Genomic DNA, 14696 nt, shown 5'->3' on the forward strand with positions numbered 1-14696 from the left:
AGGAAATTTCGTGCTCAGTGCAGGAAGGGATTCTTCACTGTAAGGGCAATACGAATATGCAATACACTGCCAGAGAAGGATGTAATGCCGGACTCAGTCAATGCATTTAAAAATGGGTTTGATAAATTTCTAACGGAAAAAGATACTGTATATGAGGATAAAGCCTTTAACCAAAATAGAATAGGGAATACAATATAATTCAGGTTGAACTCGATGGACTACTGGTCTTTTTTCAACCTCGAGAACTAAGTTAAATACTGCTCTGACGCAAGACCTGGCCCCAGAATCCAAAGAGGAACTTGGAACAGCGGAGCAGCCTTTGTAAAGACAGTACTGAATGCACAGACCATAACCCAACCCTGGACTCTAGTCCCAGAACCTGCACCCTATTCTGCCAGCCCAAGACAACACACACAGTGGTAAACCAGTATGTCTCAGCAAAAGATATGCCATTTAACCTGAGTGAACCACAAAGAAATGCTTCTGAGCACAGTACAAGGTGGTAGTCAGCCCAGATGTGGAACAAGGTCTGCAAAGATGGCATGCAGTGAGCACAGCAGCAGGTGGAATGAGCAGCAGGTACACAAGCTGTGATGATGGTGAGGTGAATGGAAGCAAGTCTGTGTGCAGCATAGAAGACGCAGCACTTATAGATGGTAACTCAGCGGTAATGTGATGTTCACTTGATGCTGGCAGTGTGGAGGCCGCAGTGCTGATATATGGAATTACAACTGCAGGTGGAATGGAGGTAATGGCAGGAGTATAGAGTAGTCTCTGGAACATGATCACAGGAGATACACTGGAGCCCAGAACGATCCTTTGGAGGAACACAATTGTTCAAGCAATGAGGTGATCCCCAGTTGATAAAGGGAGTGGTGTCATCTTAATGGTCTGGCTAACCATGTGAATGGCTAGGTGAACATGTGATCACTAAGTAAGTCTGAAAAGAAGTCTGTATGCAGAAATGGATGAATGTTTCACATTGTATTAGAGGAGGATTTACCACAAGGCAACCAAGGTGGCTGCTTAGGGCCCTGTGGGTCTCAGGGGGCCCTGTGAGTCCCAGGGGGGCCCGCTGATAAAGCTATATGGAGGGCATTTCCTGCAAACCGCAGCCTTCATCAAAAATGTTGGAGAACTGGGCTGGCTGAATACTCCCAGCAGGCTGTCAGTGATTAGACAGCTGTTGGATGCCAGATCCAGCACATGCCTGTGTCTCCAGTCCTGCAGTGTTGTAAGCTATGATCAGTAATATACAATGTAAGTGGGGTCGCCAGTCCTTAGTAGTATGCTGATTACTCCCTCGCTACTTACACCTGAGCTGTATTGTGTATAGAGAATTGTGGTTCTCTTTGTTACCTGTACTCAATTTTGTTATTTATTTACTGTAAATGTTAAGTTCTGTCCCCCTGTACTGTTGTATGCCCTTTGTACAGCGCTGCGTAACACTGGTGGCGCCTTATAAGTAAAACGTAATAATATTAATAATGTGATCAGTGAGTGTAATAATGGGGTATAGGGACCTGCTACGTACAGTGAGGGGAGCATTGATCTAGAATGCAGTAACTGTGTGAAGCCTTAAATCCCCAGTTTCCTTTCAGCTGACAACTTCAGTGAATCACAAAAATTGTCATATTTTTTAAACCACTTCTGCCAATACCTTTGTATAAACATTGTCTGACACATGGGTTTAAACTTACTAAAGCTCCTGCAGTTTTCAGCCACTTCTGTGTTAGGAACTCTCTTTATGCAAAACAGAACTCCATTTCACAGATCGTAGCAAACAACAGGTAGGTTTATTCTATGGTAGTGAAGCATACAGGAAAACAAGAATGATGTCAGGCACAGCAGACTGAAATAAATATTTACAGAGTATCACAGAAACATTAAGAACTTAACTTGGTGGTGCAAGAAAACTGGAATCTAAACATAAACTTAGGAACACCGGAGAACATGGTTTGCAGGCTAGACTTGGAAGGTAACAGAGGGCTGGAACACAAGAAACCAAGACTGGCAGGCTTGTCTGGAAAACTGACTGGCAGGTTTGACAGGCTAACAACATTAATGATCCAGCAATGCATGCTGGATCTTTGGCCAATTATATAGCACAGGAAACAGGTATACCAAGCTGGAATAGAACCCTAATTAATACACCTGACCACAAAACAGAACAAAGCCTAAGGTATGGTGACCCCTAGTGGTAAAGAACATATTACCAGAAAATACACAGCAACCACAATATAACATAATCCCCCTCTTCACAAGGTGGATTCTAGACACCTTAAAGAGTCATCTTCTTTCTCTTTTTCTTCTTTTTATTAGAAGACAGTGGGGAGCTTATACCCTCTTGCAATACAGAGTCCTCCCGGAGAACAAAGGAAACTGTCAATGAGCTAAATCTTTTAATTAAAGCCTTGACAAATATGAATAAATCCTGGAAAACTGGGTCTTGAAAGTCCATAAACGAACGTGCCCACATCAAGACCTCCCCTTTGCATCTCATCAGCATGTTGGCAATAATGTCAGAATGGACACAGTCGATTGACTCAAGGTTCAGCTTAAGAAGGACTCAAGTTTGGAGAACTCTCCTTCAAAATATATAGGCTGGTCCTCACAAACTGATGTACTCTCCAGTAAAGTTGGCATCTCTTGGTCCTCTGGCACGGCAGGCACATCTCCGGCCTCTGGCAAGGTGGACCCCTCTCAGAACTCTGGCGAGACAGACCCCTCTCGGTCCTCTGGCACGGCAGGCACATCTCTGGCCTCTGGCAATGTGGATCCCTCTCGGAACTCTGGCGAGGCAGACCCCTCTCGGAACTCTGGCGAGGCGGACCCCTCTTGGTGCTAGAAACAGAAATTTTGGACACCCGCTGAGTTCTGGATATTTGACAGAACACCGGCTTGACCATCGGAAACCTTTGCTGGGATCTGGACAGAGTATAAGACATCGGCTTGATTATCATATACCCCTGCTGGGGTCTAGACCTTGGCTGAAATCTTGGATTCCCCTGTTGAGATCTGTACATCGAACAGAACATTGGTTTGATCATTGGATACTCTTGCTGGGGTCTGAAAATTTGACAAGATGAACACTCAGGGCGACAAAGCAGGCTCTCCAGGATTGCTATGCAGTCATTTAAAAACAATTCTTTAATTCAGTTATATTACATGTACATAAAGTGTGTATAAGGATGTTGTCCATGACTGTATATAGCCTGTAAAAGTAAGGCATTCTCTATTTAAATGTGTAAACATAGCCATTTTCAAAAGATTTCAAATACAATGCTAAAATGTGACAATATGGTACATTTTATAAATCTGTCCACTTTTATCAATGAAAGGGAAGGTTTATCAGTTTATATATTAATTTTTAATATATGCGTCATCGTGAACTTTGCATATAATCGCCCATTTGCGAGGCCATTGAAGTTGCGTCGACCTCGGAATTAGGCCCTATATGTATAGTGTGTGCAATGCCTAGTAACATATATTGTACAGTATGCACTGCTCAGGACATCTATTATGGCTGACCAGAGGTTAGTGTTACCTGCTATGCAGGATATTGGTTCTTCAAGTCTGACCTTTTGCTGCTCTGTTGCTTCATTTAGCCAACCAGCCTTTGGCCAATATTTTGGAAACCAATATTATGAGTTGTGAGGTGGTCAAAATTGACTGAAAATTACTGGAAATGTATGTTCTTGAAGTTATTAATACTGAAGTAACAAAAATAGGCCCAAATGACATGATTTTAGCAGTTTTTAGCATTTAAACACACTTCAGCCTGCTGCGCTAGCTCTGCATTAAAAATACTGAGTGTGTGCTGCTCCAGCCTCTGCATAAAACAAAACTGCATTATAAAACAAATATAAATTCGGGGGGACACTGTCAGTACCAGTAGTATACATTAAGTATATGACATGTAGGGGATGCACTGCTGCTGCCAGCCTGCAACTGCTGTGTGCTGAGTCTCACAAGGGGCTGTACTGTAGGTGGTACACTATGTTGACTTTGCTTTTAATATTATATAAGTTACTTGTATAACTACGTTGTGTCCACTCTAGAGACTCAGAGTCTCACAAGGGGGTATGCTGTATCCTAGTGCGCTTTCCTCACGTGCATCTAACCCTTTGATTCACGCAGTTTGAAAGGAGTTGCAAGTTATATTAAAAAAAGTTAATTTCTATTGTTTGTACTATTTGGAGCACTGTACCCTAGTGTGCTTTCCTCACATGCTCTAACCCTGTGATTCACGCAGTTTGAAAGGAGCTGCAAGTTAAATAAAAATATATTGTTAATTTCTATTGTTTGAACTAATTGTTGGGCTGTACCCTAGATGCGTTTTCGTCACGTGCATCTAACCTTATGATTCACTCAGTTTGAATGGAGCTGCAAGTTATATTAAAAAAAATGTTAATTTCTATTGTTTGTACTATTTGGTGCGCTGTACCATAGTGTGCTTTCCTCACGTGCATCTAACCCTGTGATTCACGCAGTTTGAAAGGAGTTGCAAGTTATATAAAAATATATTGTTAATTTCTATTGTTTGTACTATTTGGTGTGCTGTACCCTAGTGCACTTTCCTTACATGCATCTAACCCAGTGATTCAAGGAGTTTGAAAGGAGCTGCAAGTTATATAAAATTATATTGTTAATTTCTGTTGTTTGTACTATTTGGTGTGCTGTACCCTAATGCGCTTTCCTCACGTGCATCTAACCCTGTGATACACGCACTTAAAATGGATAACAATCAGTTTAGAAAACACCAACCTGCTGCCACCAGTCATGATGATAACGATAGTCCAGCATCTTCTGAAGCCGATGCTGAAGGGCATAGTGGATCTAAGTCAGGGCATCTAAAACCAAAAACCTGATATACAGTGGTAAAGAAAAAAACACCTCTTATAAAGGGAAGGTTTGGTGCAGAATGACATAAAATTGGCAACATGCCATTAACCGCAAGCAGTGTCAGGGAAAGGCTCAGGCCTTGGCCTTCATTTCTGAGTGGTGGTTTTGCACCTGTCAGTGAGGCATCTTCTTCTGCCTCTCACACTCGGAGTCTAGAAGAGGTGCAAAAAAACTGAAAACCAGTAAGGCAGTAGAACAAACTGTGCAATCAGAAACACAAATATCTCAAATACCTGAGGAGAGTCTAAGTGTGTCCCCGAGTGCTATGTGTGCGTCTTACCTTTCAGATACAGTACTCACAGAGAAGCCACCTTCCATCATTTCTGCTCCCTCTGCATATGTGGGGATGAGCAGCATAAGTGTTGCTGATGACATATAAATTGAGGATGCCACCATGGAATTGCAAGAGGATGAGGTGGAGATTTGTGTAGCCAATGCTGGCACTAATGAGGATGTTGGGGAAGGGGATGTTGTTTGTGTTAGTCAGGCACCCATGGAAGCATCTCTTGGACATGATAAAAAGAAGGCCATTGTCATGTCTGGGTATAGGACCAACAAATCCACCTCTTTAGTGTGGAATTATTTTTACCCAACCCTGACTTTTGTCAAGCCATCTGTAGCCTTTGTGTAAAGTACAGTAAGTAGAGGTAGGGATGTTAAACATTTAAATACCTCCACCCTATTATGTCATCTGCAGCGAGTTCATGACAAGCATTTTATAACATCCACAACTGGTGCTAAAAAAATAACGGCAAATAGTCCAGCATCAGCTAGTTCCCTTCTTTCTACTAGCTAGATAAATGAATGTTAATTTTAAGAAAATCAGTGAAATAGAAAAAAAAATAGAAGACTTGTGCATCACAGAAAAGAAATAGTGAAAAAAGGGGTTGGGTTTAATTTTCTGGCGTTCGGGATGAAGGAAGTCAGAATACTGACTGCTGAATCCTGATGGTTAGAATCCAGACGGGAAGGTAAGAAATTTGTCTGAAAACAGGAAGGTCTCTGTATATGATCCCCTCTAAATAGCCTACAGTTCTGTGTAAACATCACCTGCATGCTTATCACATGTGGGAACGCCTTGTTACCACCCAGTAACAAACACTCAGCTGCAAGTGGAGATGCAACTGACATACATGCAACAATACAGCTGACATATATATAACAATACAGTTGCTTGTGCAGGCTCTAACGCATGCTCAATTGCCATGTATTGGAAGTCCAATGTGTAGAGCAAACTTTCATGCAACTCTTACAGTAGTCATGATATTAATATACAGTCCTACTTGAATAATACCACATGCACCCACTACCTAACTTAAAGGAGCCTTTGCTTTAGCATAAATTCCTGCATCCTAATTAATCGACACACTTCTACAGTATTCATTTGTAATTATGTTAACAAAGGATATTACTCAATTTTCCAGGTCTTTGTGGAAATTTCAACAACATACAGATCGATGATCTCAAGTCCTTAGGTGGTGTGGTTGAGGGGACTGCTGCTGCTTTTGTAAACACATGGAAATCATCAGCCCTTTGTCCAAATGTTAAAAACATCTTTGATGACCCTTGCAGTCTTAGTGTGGAAAGTGGTAGGTACCTATGTACAATTCTTATTTATTATTTTGATTTTCTTATTACCAGTTACTTATATAGTGCGCACACATATTCCATAGTGCTTTACAGAGAATATTTAGCAATTCACATCAGTCCCTGCCCCAGTGGAGCTTACACTCTCTGGGGTAAATGTATTATAGCGGCACGGATTGTGCTGCTATAACACTTCCCGCTTCGCCTCATTAACGAGGCGAAGCAGGAAGGGACATCGACAAGATTTACTAACATCTTGTCTGCTGAAGCGGGGGAGCAAAAGCTCCCCCCTCCGGCAATGTCCCCCGAGCACACATCTGTGTCTCCCTGTCCCGGCGGCTCCAGTGCACCTGCACGGGTTTTCTCTACTCATGCGAGATCCCCTGCGCACTCCGGAGCTGGCACAACCAGGGACAGCTCTGTCCCTGATGTGGTGAATGGGCATTGCCACCTGCAGCTGTCGAAATCTACATTGACAGCTACAGGTATCGGAAAGTTCATACATTGCCCACGCTTATCGGCCTGCTAGCCTTTAGTTAGCAGCGTGGATAAGGACCGAGGCGCGTAGCTCTCCTGTCACCCTGCAGACACCGCTGCCTTCATACATGGGGGAGAAGCAGTATAGCTGATACCGCTTCTCCCCCATAACGATGGATAATACATTTACCCATATATTCCTTATCACATGTACATTTTTGGTTGGGAGCTACTAGTATAATTTTTGGATTGTGGGAGGAAACTGGAGCCCCCGGAGTAAACCGACACAAGTACAGGAAGAATATACAAACTCCACACAGTTAGGGCTGTGGTGGGAATCGAACCCATGACCTCAGTGCTGTAAGGCAGTAATGCTAACCATTACACAATCTCTACTGCTTAGAAATGTTCCATGTAGTAATACTTTATTTTCAACCTCTAAATGTCTCAATATTATTGCAGTACTACAGTAATTTAAGTTACATTACATTAGTACTAGGAACATTGATGTCTCGCTATTATTCACACCAATTTATTAACCTCTAAATTTCAAAACAATTTATAGATTATATTTATTTTTATCTGTCAGAGATATTTAATGTCTACAATGTTTATTGGGGTTTGGTGTGGAAGTTGGTGTTGTAGTTTCACAGTTGATCTTAAAAGGATGTGGATGAAGTTTTATCAATGATTTTATACAGTGAATTGTGGGGTGTAACAAAGGATAGGTTATAGGGTGAATGGTAAATATGAATGAGTTTATACTTATCCAGTGCTGTTGAGTTTGTTGTTTTGTTCTCCTGTTTTAGTCGGCCATCTTTTTCACTGTTATTTACTCCAGGGATCGTCAGTACATGCAATGAGATTTTAGGAATAACGATTGTACTAGCTATTGACGCTTTTATAAAACAAGACAAAAGGCTATTTCAAATAAGGTCCTCCTCAGTTTTTGTTATGCTTTCTATAAAGTGGTTGCTAATGGTAGGAAGCTTAGCAAGATTCTATTCTCTCCCTTCTTGTGGGATTTTTTTCTTTTCAACTAGAAAACAGGTTTTCCCACTAACTTTTTTCTGTGCTTGTAAGAGCGTACCTCACTTACATAATGTGAGGTGATGGTAGACTTATCAAGGTATCTTTAAACCATTTTTTTAGTTGTAAGAGCGTACCTCACGCAAAATGAGGCTGTGATAGACTTATCAAGGTATCTTTTAACAATGTGTTAGGTACAGCATATGCCCAGGTGCATAGCTGACTTACACTTATAATGTGTTATATGCTCATATCATGGTATATTTGTGCGTGAAGCAGGGTGTACCAGTATTCACAAAGGTAATGTGGTTCTTCAATCTCATCAAGGTATCTTTCTCCTCTCATACAGAGATGTCATTAATTCAAAGCTGAATTTATGAGATAAATGTTTATGTTTGTACATAAAACAAAAAAAGTAAGAGAAAGAATTTTTTAAAATGTGATAAAACATTAACACAAAAAACAGGCATTGATCATAGGAGGCCCCCAAACATCCAGGAGGAAAAGGATGACCCTCTTTATTTAACCTAAACAGAACTGGTTCCTAGTGAGGCTAAACAAAACTGATAGAGGTCATACCTTCCTCCAAAGGTTATGAGGGCAAATTTGTCTTATAAATTAATCTCTTTGAATTAAGGACATCTCTGTATGAGAGGAGAAAGATACCTTGATGAGATTGAAGAGCCGCATTACCCTTGTGAATACTGGTACACACTTCTTCATGCACAAAGATACCATGATATAAGCATATAACACATTATAAGTGTAAGTCAGGTATGCACCTGGGCATATTCTATACATACCACATAACCATTGGAAACTAATTGATTGTTAAAAGATACCTTGATAAGTTTATCACCGCGTCATTTTGTTTACGCGAGGTACGCTTTTACAAGTAAAAAAACTGGTTTAAAGATACCTTGATAAATCTACCATCTCCTCAGATTTTGAAAAAAGTTACCACTTTATAGAAAGCATAACAAAAACTGAGGAGGAGCTTATTTGAAAAAGCCTTTTGTCTTGTTTTATAAAAACATCAATAGTTAATACAATCGTTATTCCTAAAATCTCATTGCATGTACTGACGATCCCCGGAGTAAATAACAATTAAAAGACAGCCGACTAAAACAGGAGAACAAAACAACAAACTCAACAACACTGGATAAGTATAAACTCATTCATACTTACCATTCACCCTATAACCTATCCTTTGTTACACACCACAATTCACTGTATAAAAGCAGTGACAAAACTTCATTCACATCCCTTTAAGATCAACTGTGAAACGACAGCGTCATCTTCCACACCAAACCCCAATAAACATTGTGTGCAAATTTCTAGGGCTAGTTCTACAGGTGTTGGCAAGAGGCAGCAGAAGTTTTTTTCAAAGGAGCGCCTAACATTTCCTTAAACCCCCTTTTTTGTTACATATTTAATGTCTAGTCTGCTGTAGGTGCAAATAAATGTATTACATCATATGCCAAGAAAAACATATTTTTGTTTCTCCATTCAGAGGAGTATGCCAAATACTGGTGTTCACAAATCACCGATCCTTCTGGGGCCTTGAGTACGTGTCACAGTAAAGTGGACCCAAATATTTATTACAAGGTATTATACTTCTCAGTTTAAAAAGGTTTTCCGTTCTGTCTGTTAATAAATTGTCTACTTCTTTATGATTTAGCACTGATGATCTAATGGTGAAACAAATATACCAATAACTATTGAATAACTATTTATATTTTTTGCTCTTAATTTGCAGGAACCATAATGTTCATATCATTAGCTTATAGTTAAGATTGTACATAGATGTAGTTTCTTTAAACATATCTTACATTCTCATTGTATAAAACATATGTTAACACAATATTTATCATTTGTTTCTTTGGGCGTGGGTTTTATCTCAAGCTGTCATTGTGTATATAGGATATGATGTTGTCTAAAGCTCTACCTATTTTGTGTGTGTAACCCAACACAATGGCTATCTGTGGTGTACATCCCACTGTGCCAATTTTGTTATATGTACACTTTGCTGAATGGTGGGTACATTAAGTGTAACATATATTAATTATCACTGCTGTCTCAATTACACCTACTAGTATACTCAATTGCATAAATCAAAACTACAGTCTCAATTATTCCTAAACCAAAACATGTTTTGCAGCCCATAACACAATATGTTTATCCCGGCATATGCTCTTTAGGCAATATAATGAAGAAACAGCATTACACCATGACAAGCTTAATTAATATACAGTAATAAATACTTAACATTGCAATACACAGTACAATTTGGGGCTAAATGTAATTGTGTATGAGAAGCCAAAGGTGCAGAAGTTTGTGCGAGAATATCCGATTTTTCAAGCAGCAATCTTTTACAAGGCAGAGGCAGGTTGGTTTTGCCTCTTACTGTATATGATTGCTGCTTTAAAAATGTGGGCATTGTCGCACAAACTCCGGCACCTCTGGTAACTTGCACACCACTGATCATATAACAGCACATCACACATCATAATCTCTAACCTAAACTTTATCACTGTACAGTTTTGCACCACAGATATGTATTGAACATTGTTTTAAATTAGAGCTGAGCGAGTTCGGTTCCCTGAGAACCAACCCCCCCGCCCCGAGCTTAACGCTCCAAGCCCGGATCCGAGTCTGGCTCGGGACTTCCCGCCAGACTCTGCAAAATGTCATCATACCGCTGTCGGAATCTTGCGGGTTTTGGATCCCATATAAACAGCCGCGCCTCACCGCCATTTTCACTATGGACTTGGAGAGTGAGGAAGACAGACCTCTCTCTCTCTCTCACTCTGTGGGTGGTGGCGTCGGGTGGGGTTAGTGTGTGCTCTGTAGGGGTGCTGCTGCTGTCACTGTGGTGTTCCTGTGCTGTTAGGGGTGCTGTCCTGACTGTCACTGGTGTTTCATGTGCTGTTACTGCCGGGTGCTGCAGCTGTACATGGGTGTTGCTGTCCTGGCTGTCACTGTGTTGTACAGGGAGCAGGGGAACTGTCCTCCTCCTGTATGCTGGAAAATATAGGGGTGCTGCTGGCCCTGTATGTTGTAAAAATTCAGAAGTGCAGTTGTTAAAAATCAAAAGCACACTGCTCCTGTATGCTGTCAAATATTGGGATGCTGCTGTTCAAGTAACATTACACTGGCCCTGTATGCTATAAAAATTCAGGGGTGCAGTTGTTAAAAATGAAAAGCACACTGCTGTATGCTGTAAAATATAGGGGTGCTGCTGTTTAAATAACATTGCACTGGCCCTGTATGCTATTACATTTCAGGGGTGCAGTTGTTAAAAATTAAAAGCACGCTGCTGCTGCATGCTGTAAAATACTGGGTTGCTGCTGTTTAAATAACATTACACTAGCCTTGTATGCTATTAAAATTCATAGGTGCAGTTGTTAAAAATTAAAAGCACATTGCTGTTGTAAAATATAGGGGTGTTGCTGTTCAAATAACATTACACTGGTCCTGTACGCTATAAAAATTCAGGGGTGCAGTGGAAATCAATGTACACTGGCCCTGTCTTGTATGCTGTAATAATTCTAGGGTTCAGTGAAACTCAAGATACACTGGCCCTGTCTTGTATGCTGTAATAATTCTAGGGTGCAGTGAAAATCAATGTACACTGGCCCTGTCTTGTATGCAGTAAAATTACAGGGGTGTTGTGAAAATACAGGGGTGCTGGCGCTGTCTGCGGTTGCGATGTCTAGGCCTGATCTTTACAACACTGTATGGGAAGAGGAGGCTCCTACCCCCATTTGCACACACCCTGCAAGTGCTGGGAGGAGCACCCTCAGTCTAGTTGCTGATATTGAGATTGAGGATGTCACTGTAGAAGTACACAAGGATGAGAAGGATATGGGTGTAGCTAGCACTGAGGAGGAAGTTGACGATGAGGATTCTGATGGTGATGTGGTTTGTTTGTGTAAGGCACCAGTTGTTGGCCATGGGATGAAAAAGCCCATTGTCATGCTTGGGCAAAATACCAAAAAAGCCACCTTCGGCCACCTCTTCGGTGTGGAATTATTTCTCCACAAATCTGGACAACAGGTGTCTAGACATCTGTTGCCTTTGTCAATCCATAATAAGTAGGGGTAAGGACGTTAACCACCTAGGAACATCCTCCCTTATACGTCACCTGCAGCTCATTCATCATAAGTCATTGTCAAGTTCAGAAACTTTGGATAATAGCGTAAGCAGTCCACTGACACCTAAATGATGTGGTTTGTTTGTTTGAATATTTTTTATCTGTGAGGATGAGGATGTAAACATTGAAGGGGGGGGATATGTGAATGAGGACAACATCTTGCCACTGTAGAGCCAGTTTGTGCAAGGAGAGATTAATTGCTTCTTTTTTGGTGGGGGCCCAAGCAAACCAATCAATTCAGCCACAGACCCTGTCTCTGAAATGATTGGTTTGTGAAAGTGTGCATGTCCTGTTTATACAATATAAGGGTGGATGGGAGTTCCCAAGGACAATTCCATCTTGCACATCTTTTTTTCTTTGCATTATGTGCTCTTTGGGGCCTTTTTTTTTTTAAACTGCCATCCTGTCTGCTCCTGCAGTGCTACTCCTAGATGGGCCAGGTGTTTGTGCCGCCCACTTGTGTCGCTTAGCTTAGTCATCCAGTGACCTCGTTGCACCTCTTTTTTATCTTTGCATGATGTGCTCTTTGGGGCCTAGTTTTTAAAACTGCCATCCTGTCTGCCACTGCAGTGCCACTCCTAAATGGGCCAGGTGTTTGTGCCGTCCACTTGTATTGCTTAGCTTAGTCATCCAGCTACCTCATTGCACCTTTTTTTTTCTTTGCATTATGTGTTCTTTGGGGCCTATTTTTTAAACTGCCATCCTGTCTACCTCTGCAGTGCCACTCCTAGATGAGCCAGGTGTTTGTGCCGCCCACTTGTGTCGCTTAGCTTAGTCATCCAGCGACCTCGGTGCAACCTTTTGGCCTAAAAACAATATTGTGAGGTGTTCAGAATAGAGTGGAAATATGTGGAAATGAATGTTATTGAGGTTAATAATACCATAGGATCAAAATTACCCCCAAATTCTGTGATTTTAGCTGTTTTTATGGTTTTTTTTCAAAAATAATCCAGATCCAAAACCAAAGCCAAATCCCGAAAGTTTTGGCAAAACCAATCCAGATCTAAAACACGAGCAGGGATCCAGATCCATAACCAAAACATAAAACACGAAAAGTGCCAGTCGCACATCTCTATTTTAAATCAGTGTTAATTTTGACAAGGATTTTCAATTTAGATTTAGACTTAGTCACTTAAATTGTAGTTGGTTTATAGTCACATTTTAGTCCTTTTCTTTTGCTTTGTTTTAATCACGATTTGTGAGTTATTCAGAGTTGTTAGCAAACAAAAAAAGCATACTAATGGGCAAAACCATGTTGCACTGCAAATGGGGCAGATGTAACATGTGCAGAGAGATTAGATTTGGGTGGGGTGTGTTCAAAATGAAATCTTAATTGCAGTGTAAAAATAAAGCAGCCAGTATTTACTAGAGATGAGCGGGTTCGGTTTCTCTGAATCCGAACCCGCACGAACTTCATGTTTTTTTCACGGGTCCGAGCAGACTCGGATCCTCCCGCCTTGCTCGGTTAACCCGAGCGCGCCCGAACGTCATCATGACGCTGTCGGATTCTCGCGAGACTCGGATTCTATATAAGGAGCCGCGCGTCGCCGCCATTTTCACACGTGCATTGAGATTGATAGGGAGAGGACGTGGCTGGCGTCCTCTCCATTAGAAATTAGATTAGAAGAGAGAGAGAGATTGTGCAGAGTCAGACAGAGTTTACCACAGTGACCAGTGCAGTTGTTGTTAGTTAACTTTTATTTATTTTAATATAATATATCCGTTCTCTGCTATATCCGTTCTCTGCCTGAAAAAAAACGATACACAGCAGCAGCCAGTCACACAGTGTGACTCAGTCTGTGTGCACTCAGCTCAGCCCAGTGTGCTGCACATCAATGTATAAAAGGCAAAGCTTATAATAATTGTGGGGGAGACTGGGGAGCACTGCAGGTTGTTATAGCAGGAGCCCCCAGGAGTACATAATATTATATTAATTTAAAATTAAACAGTGCACACTTTTGCTGCAGGAGTGCCACTGCCAGTGTGACTAGTGGTGACCAGTGCCTGACCACCAGTATAGTAGTATATTGTTGTATGTATTGTATACTATCTCTTTATCAACCAGTCTATATTAGCAGCAGACACAGTACAGTGCGGTAGTTCACGGCTGTGGCTACCTCTGTGTCGGCAGTCGGAACTCGGCAGGCAGTCCGTCCATCCATAATTGTATTACAATATATACCACCTAACCGTGGTATTTTTTTTTCTTTCTTTATACCGTCGTCATAGTGTCATACTAGTTGTTACGAGTATACTACTATCTCTTTATCAACCAGTGTACAGTGCGGTAGTTCACGGCTGTGGCTACCTCTGTGTCGGCAGTCGGCAGGCAGTCCGTCCATCCATAATTGTATTATTATTATAATATATACCACCTAACCGTGGTTTTTTTTTCATTCTTTATACCGTCATAGTGTCATACTAGTTGTTACGAGTATACTACTATCTCTTTATCAACCAGTGTACAGTGCGGTAGTTCACGGCTGTGGCTACCTCTGTGTCGGCAGTCGGCAGGCAGTCCGTCCATCCATAATTGTATTAT

General features: G+C 41.2%; 1 protein-coding gene across 1 annotated transcript in view; it reads left to right on the forward strand.

Moving 5' to 3' along the window:
- LOC134968664 (mucin-5AC-like) overlaps nt 1-14696 on the forward strand; it is a 509092-nt gene that overhangs the window by 24100 nt on the left and 470296 nt on the right. Inside the window, exons 3-4 of the mRNA XM_063944186.1 lie at nt 6330-6494; nt 9512-9606. Coding sequence (XP_063800256.1) covers nt 6330-6494; nt 9512-9606 — 260 coding nt within the window. The remainder of the gene's footprint in view (nt 1-6329; nt 6495-9511; nt 9607-14696) is intronic.

This window comes from Pseudophryne corroboree, chromosome 11 (assembly GCF_028390025.1).
Source record: "Pseudophryne corroboree isolate aPseCor3 chromosome 11, aPseCor3.hap2, whole genome shotgun sequence".
Lineage (NCBI taxonomy): Eukaryota > Metazoa > Chordata > Amphibia > Anura > Myobatrachidae > Pseudophryne > Pseudophryne corroboree.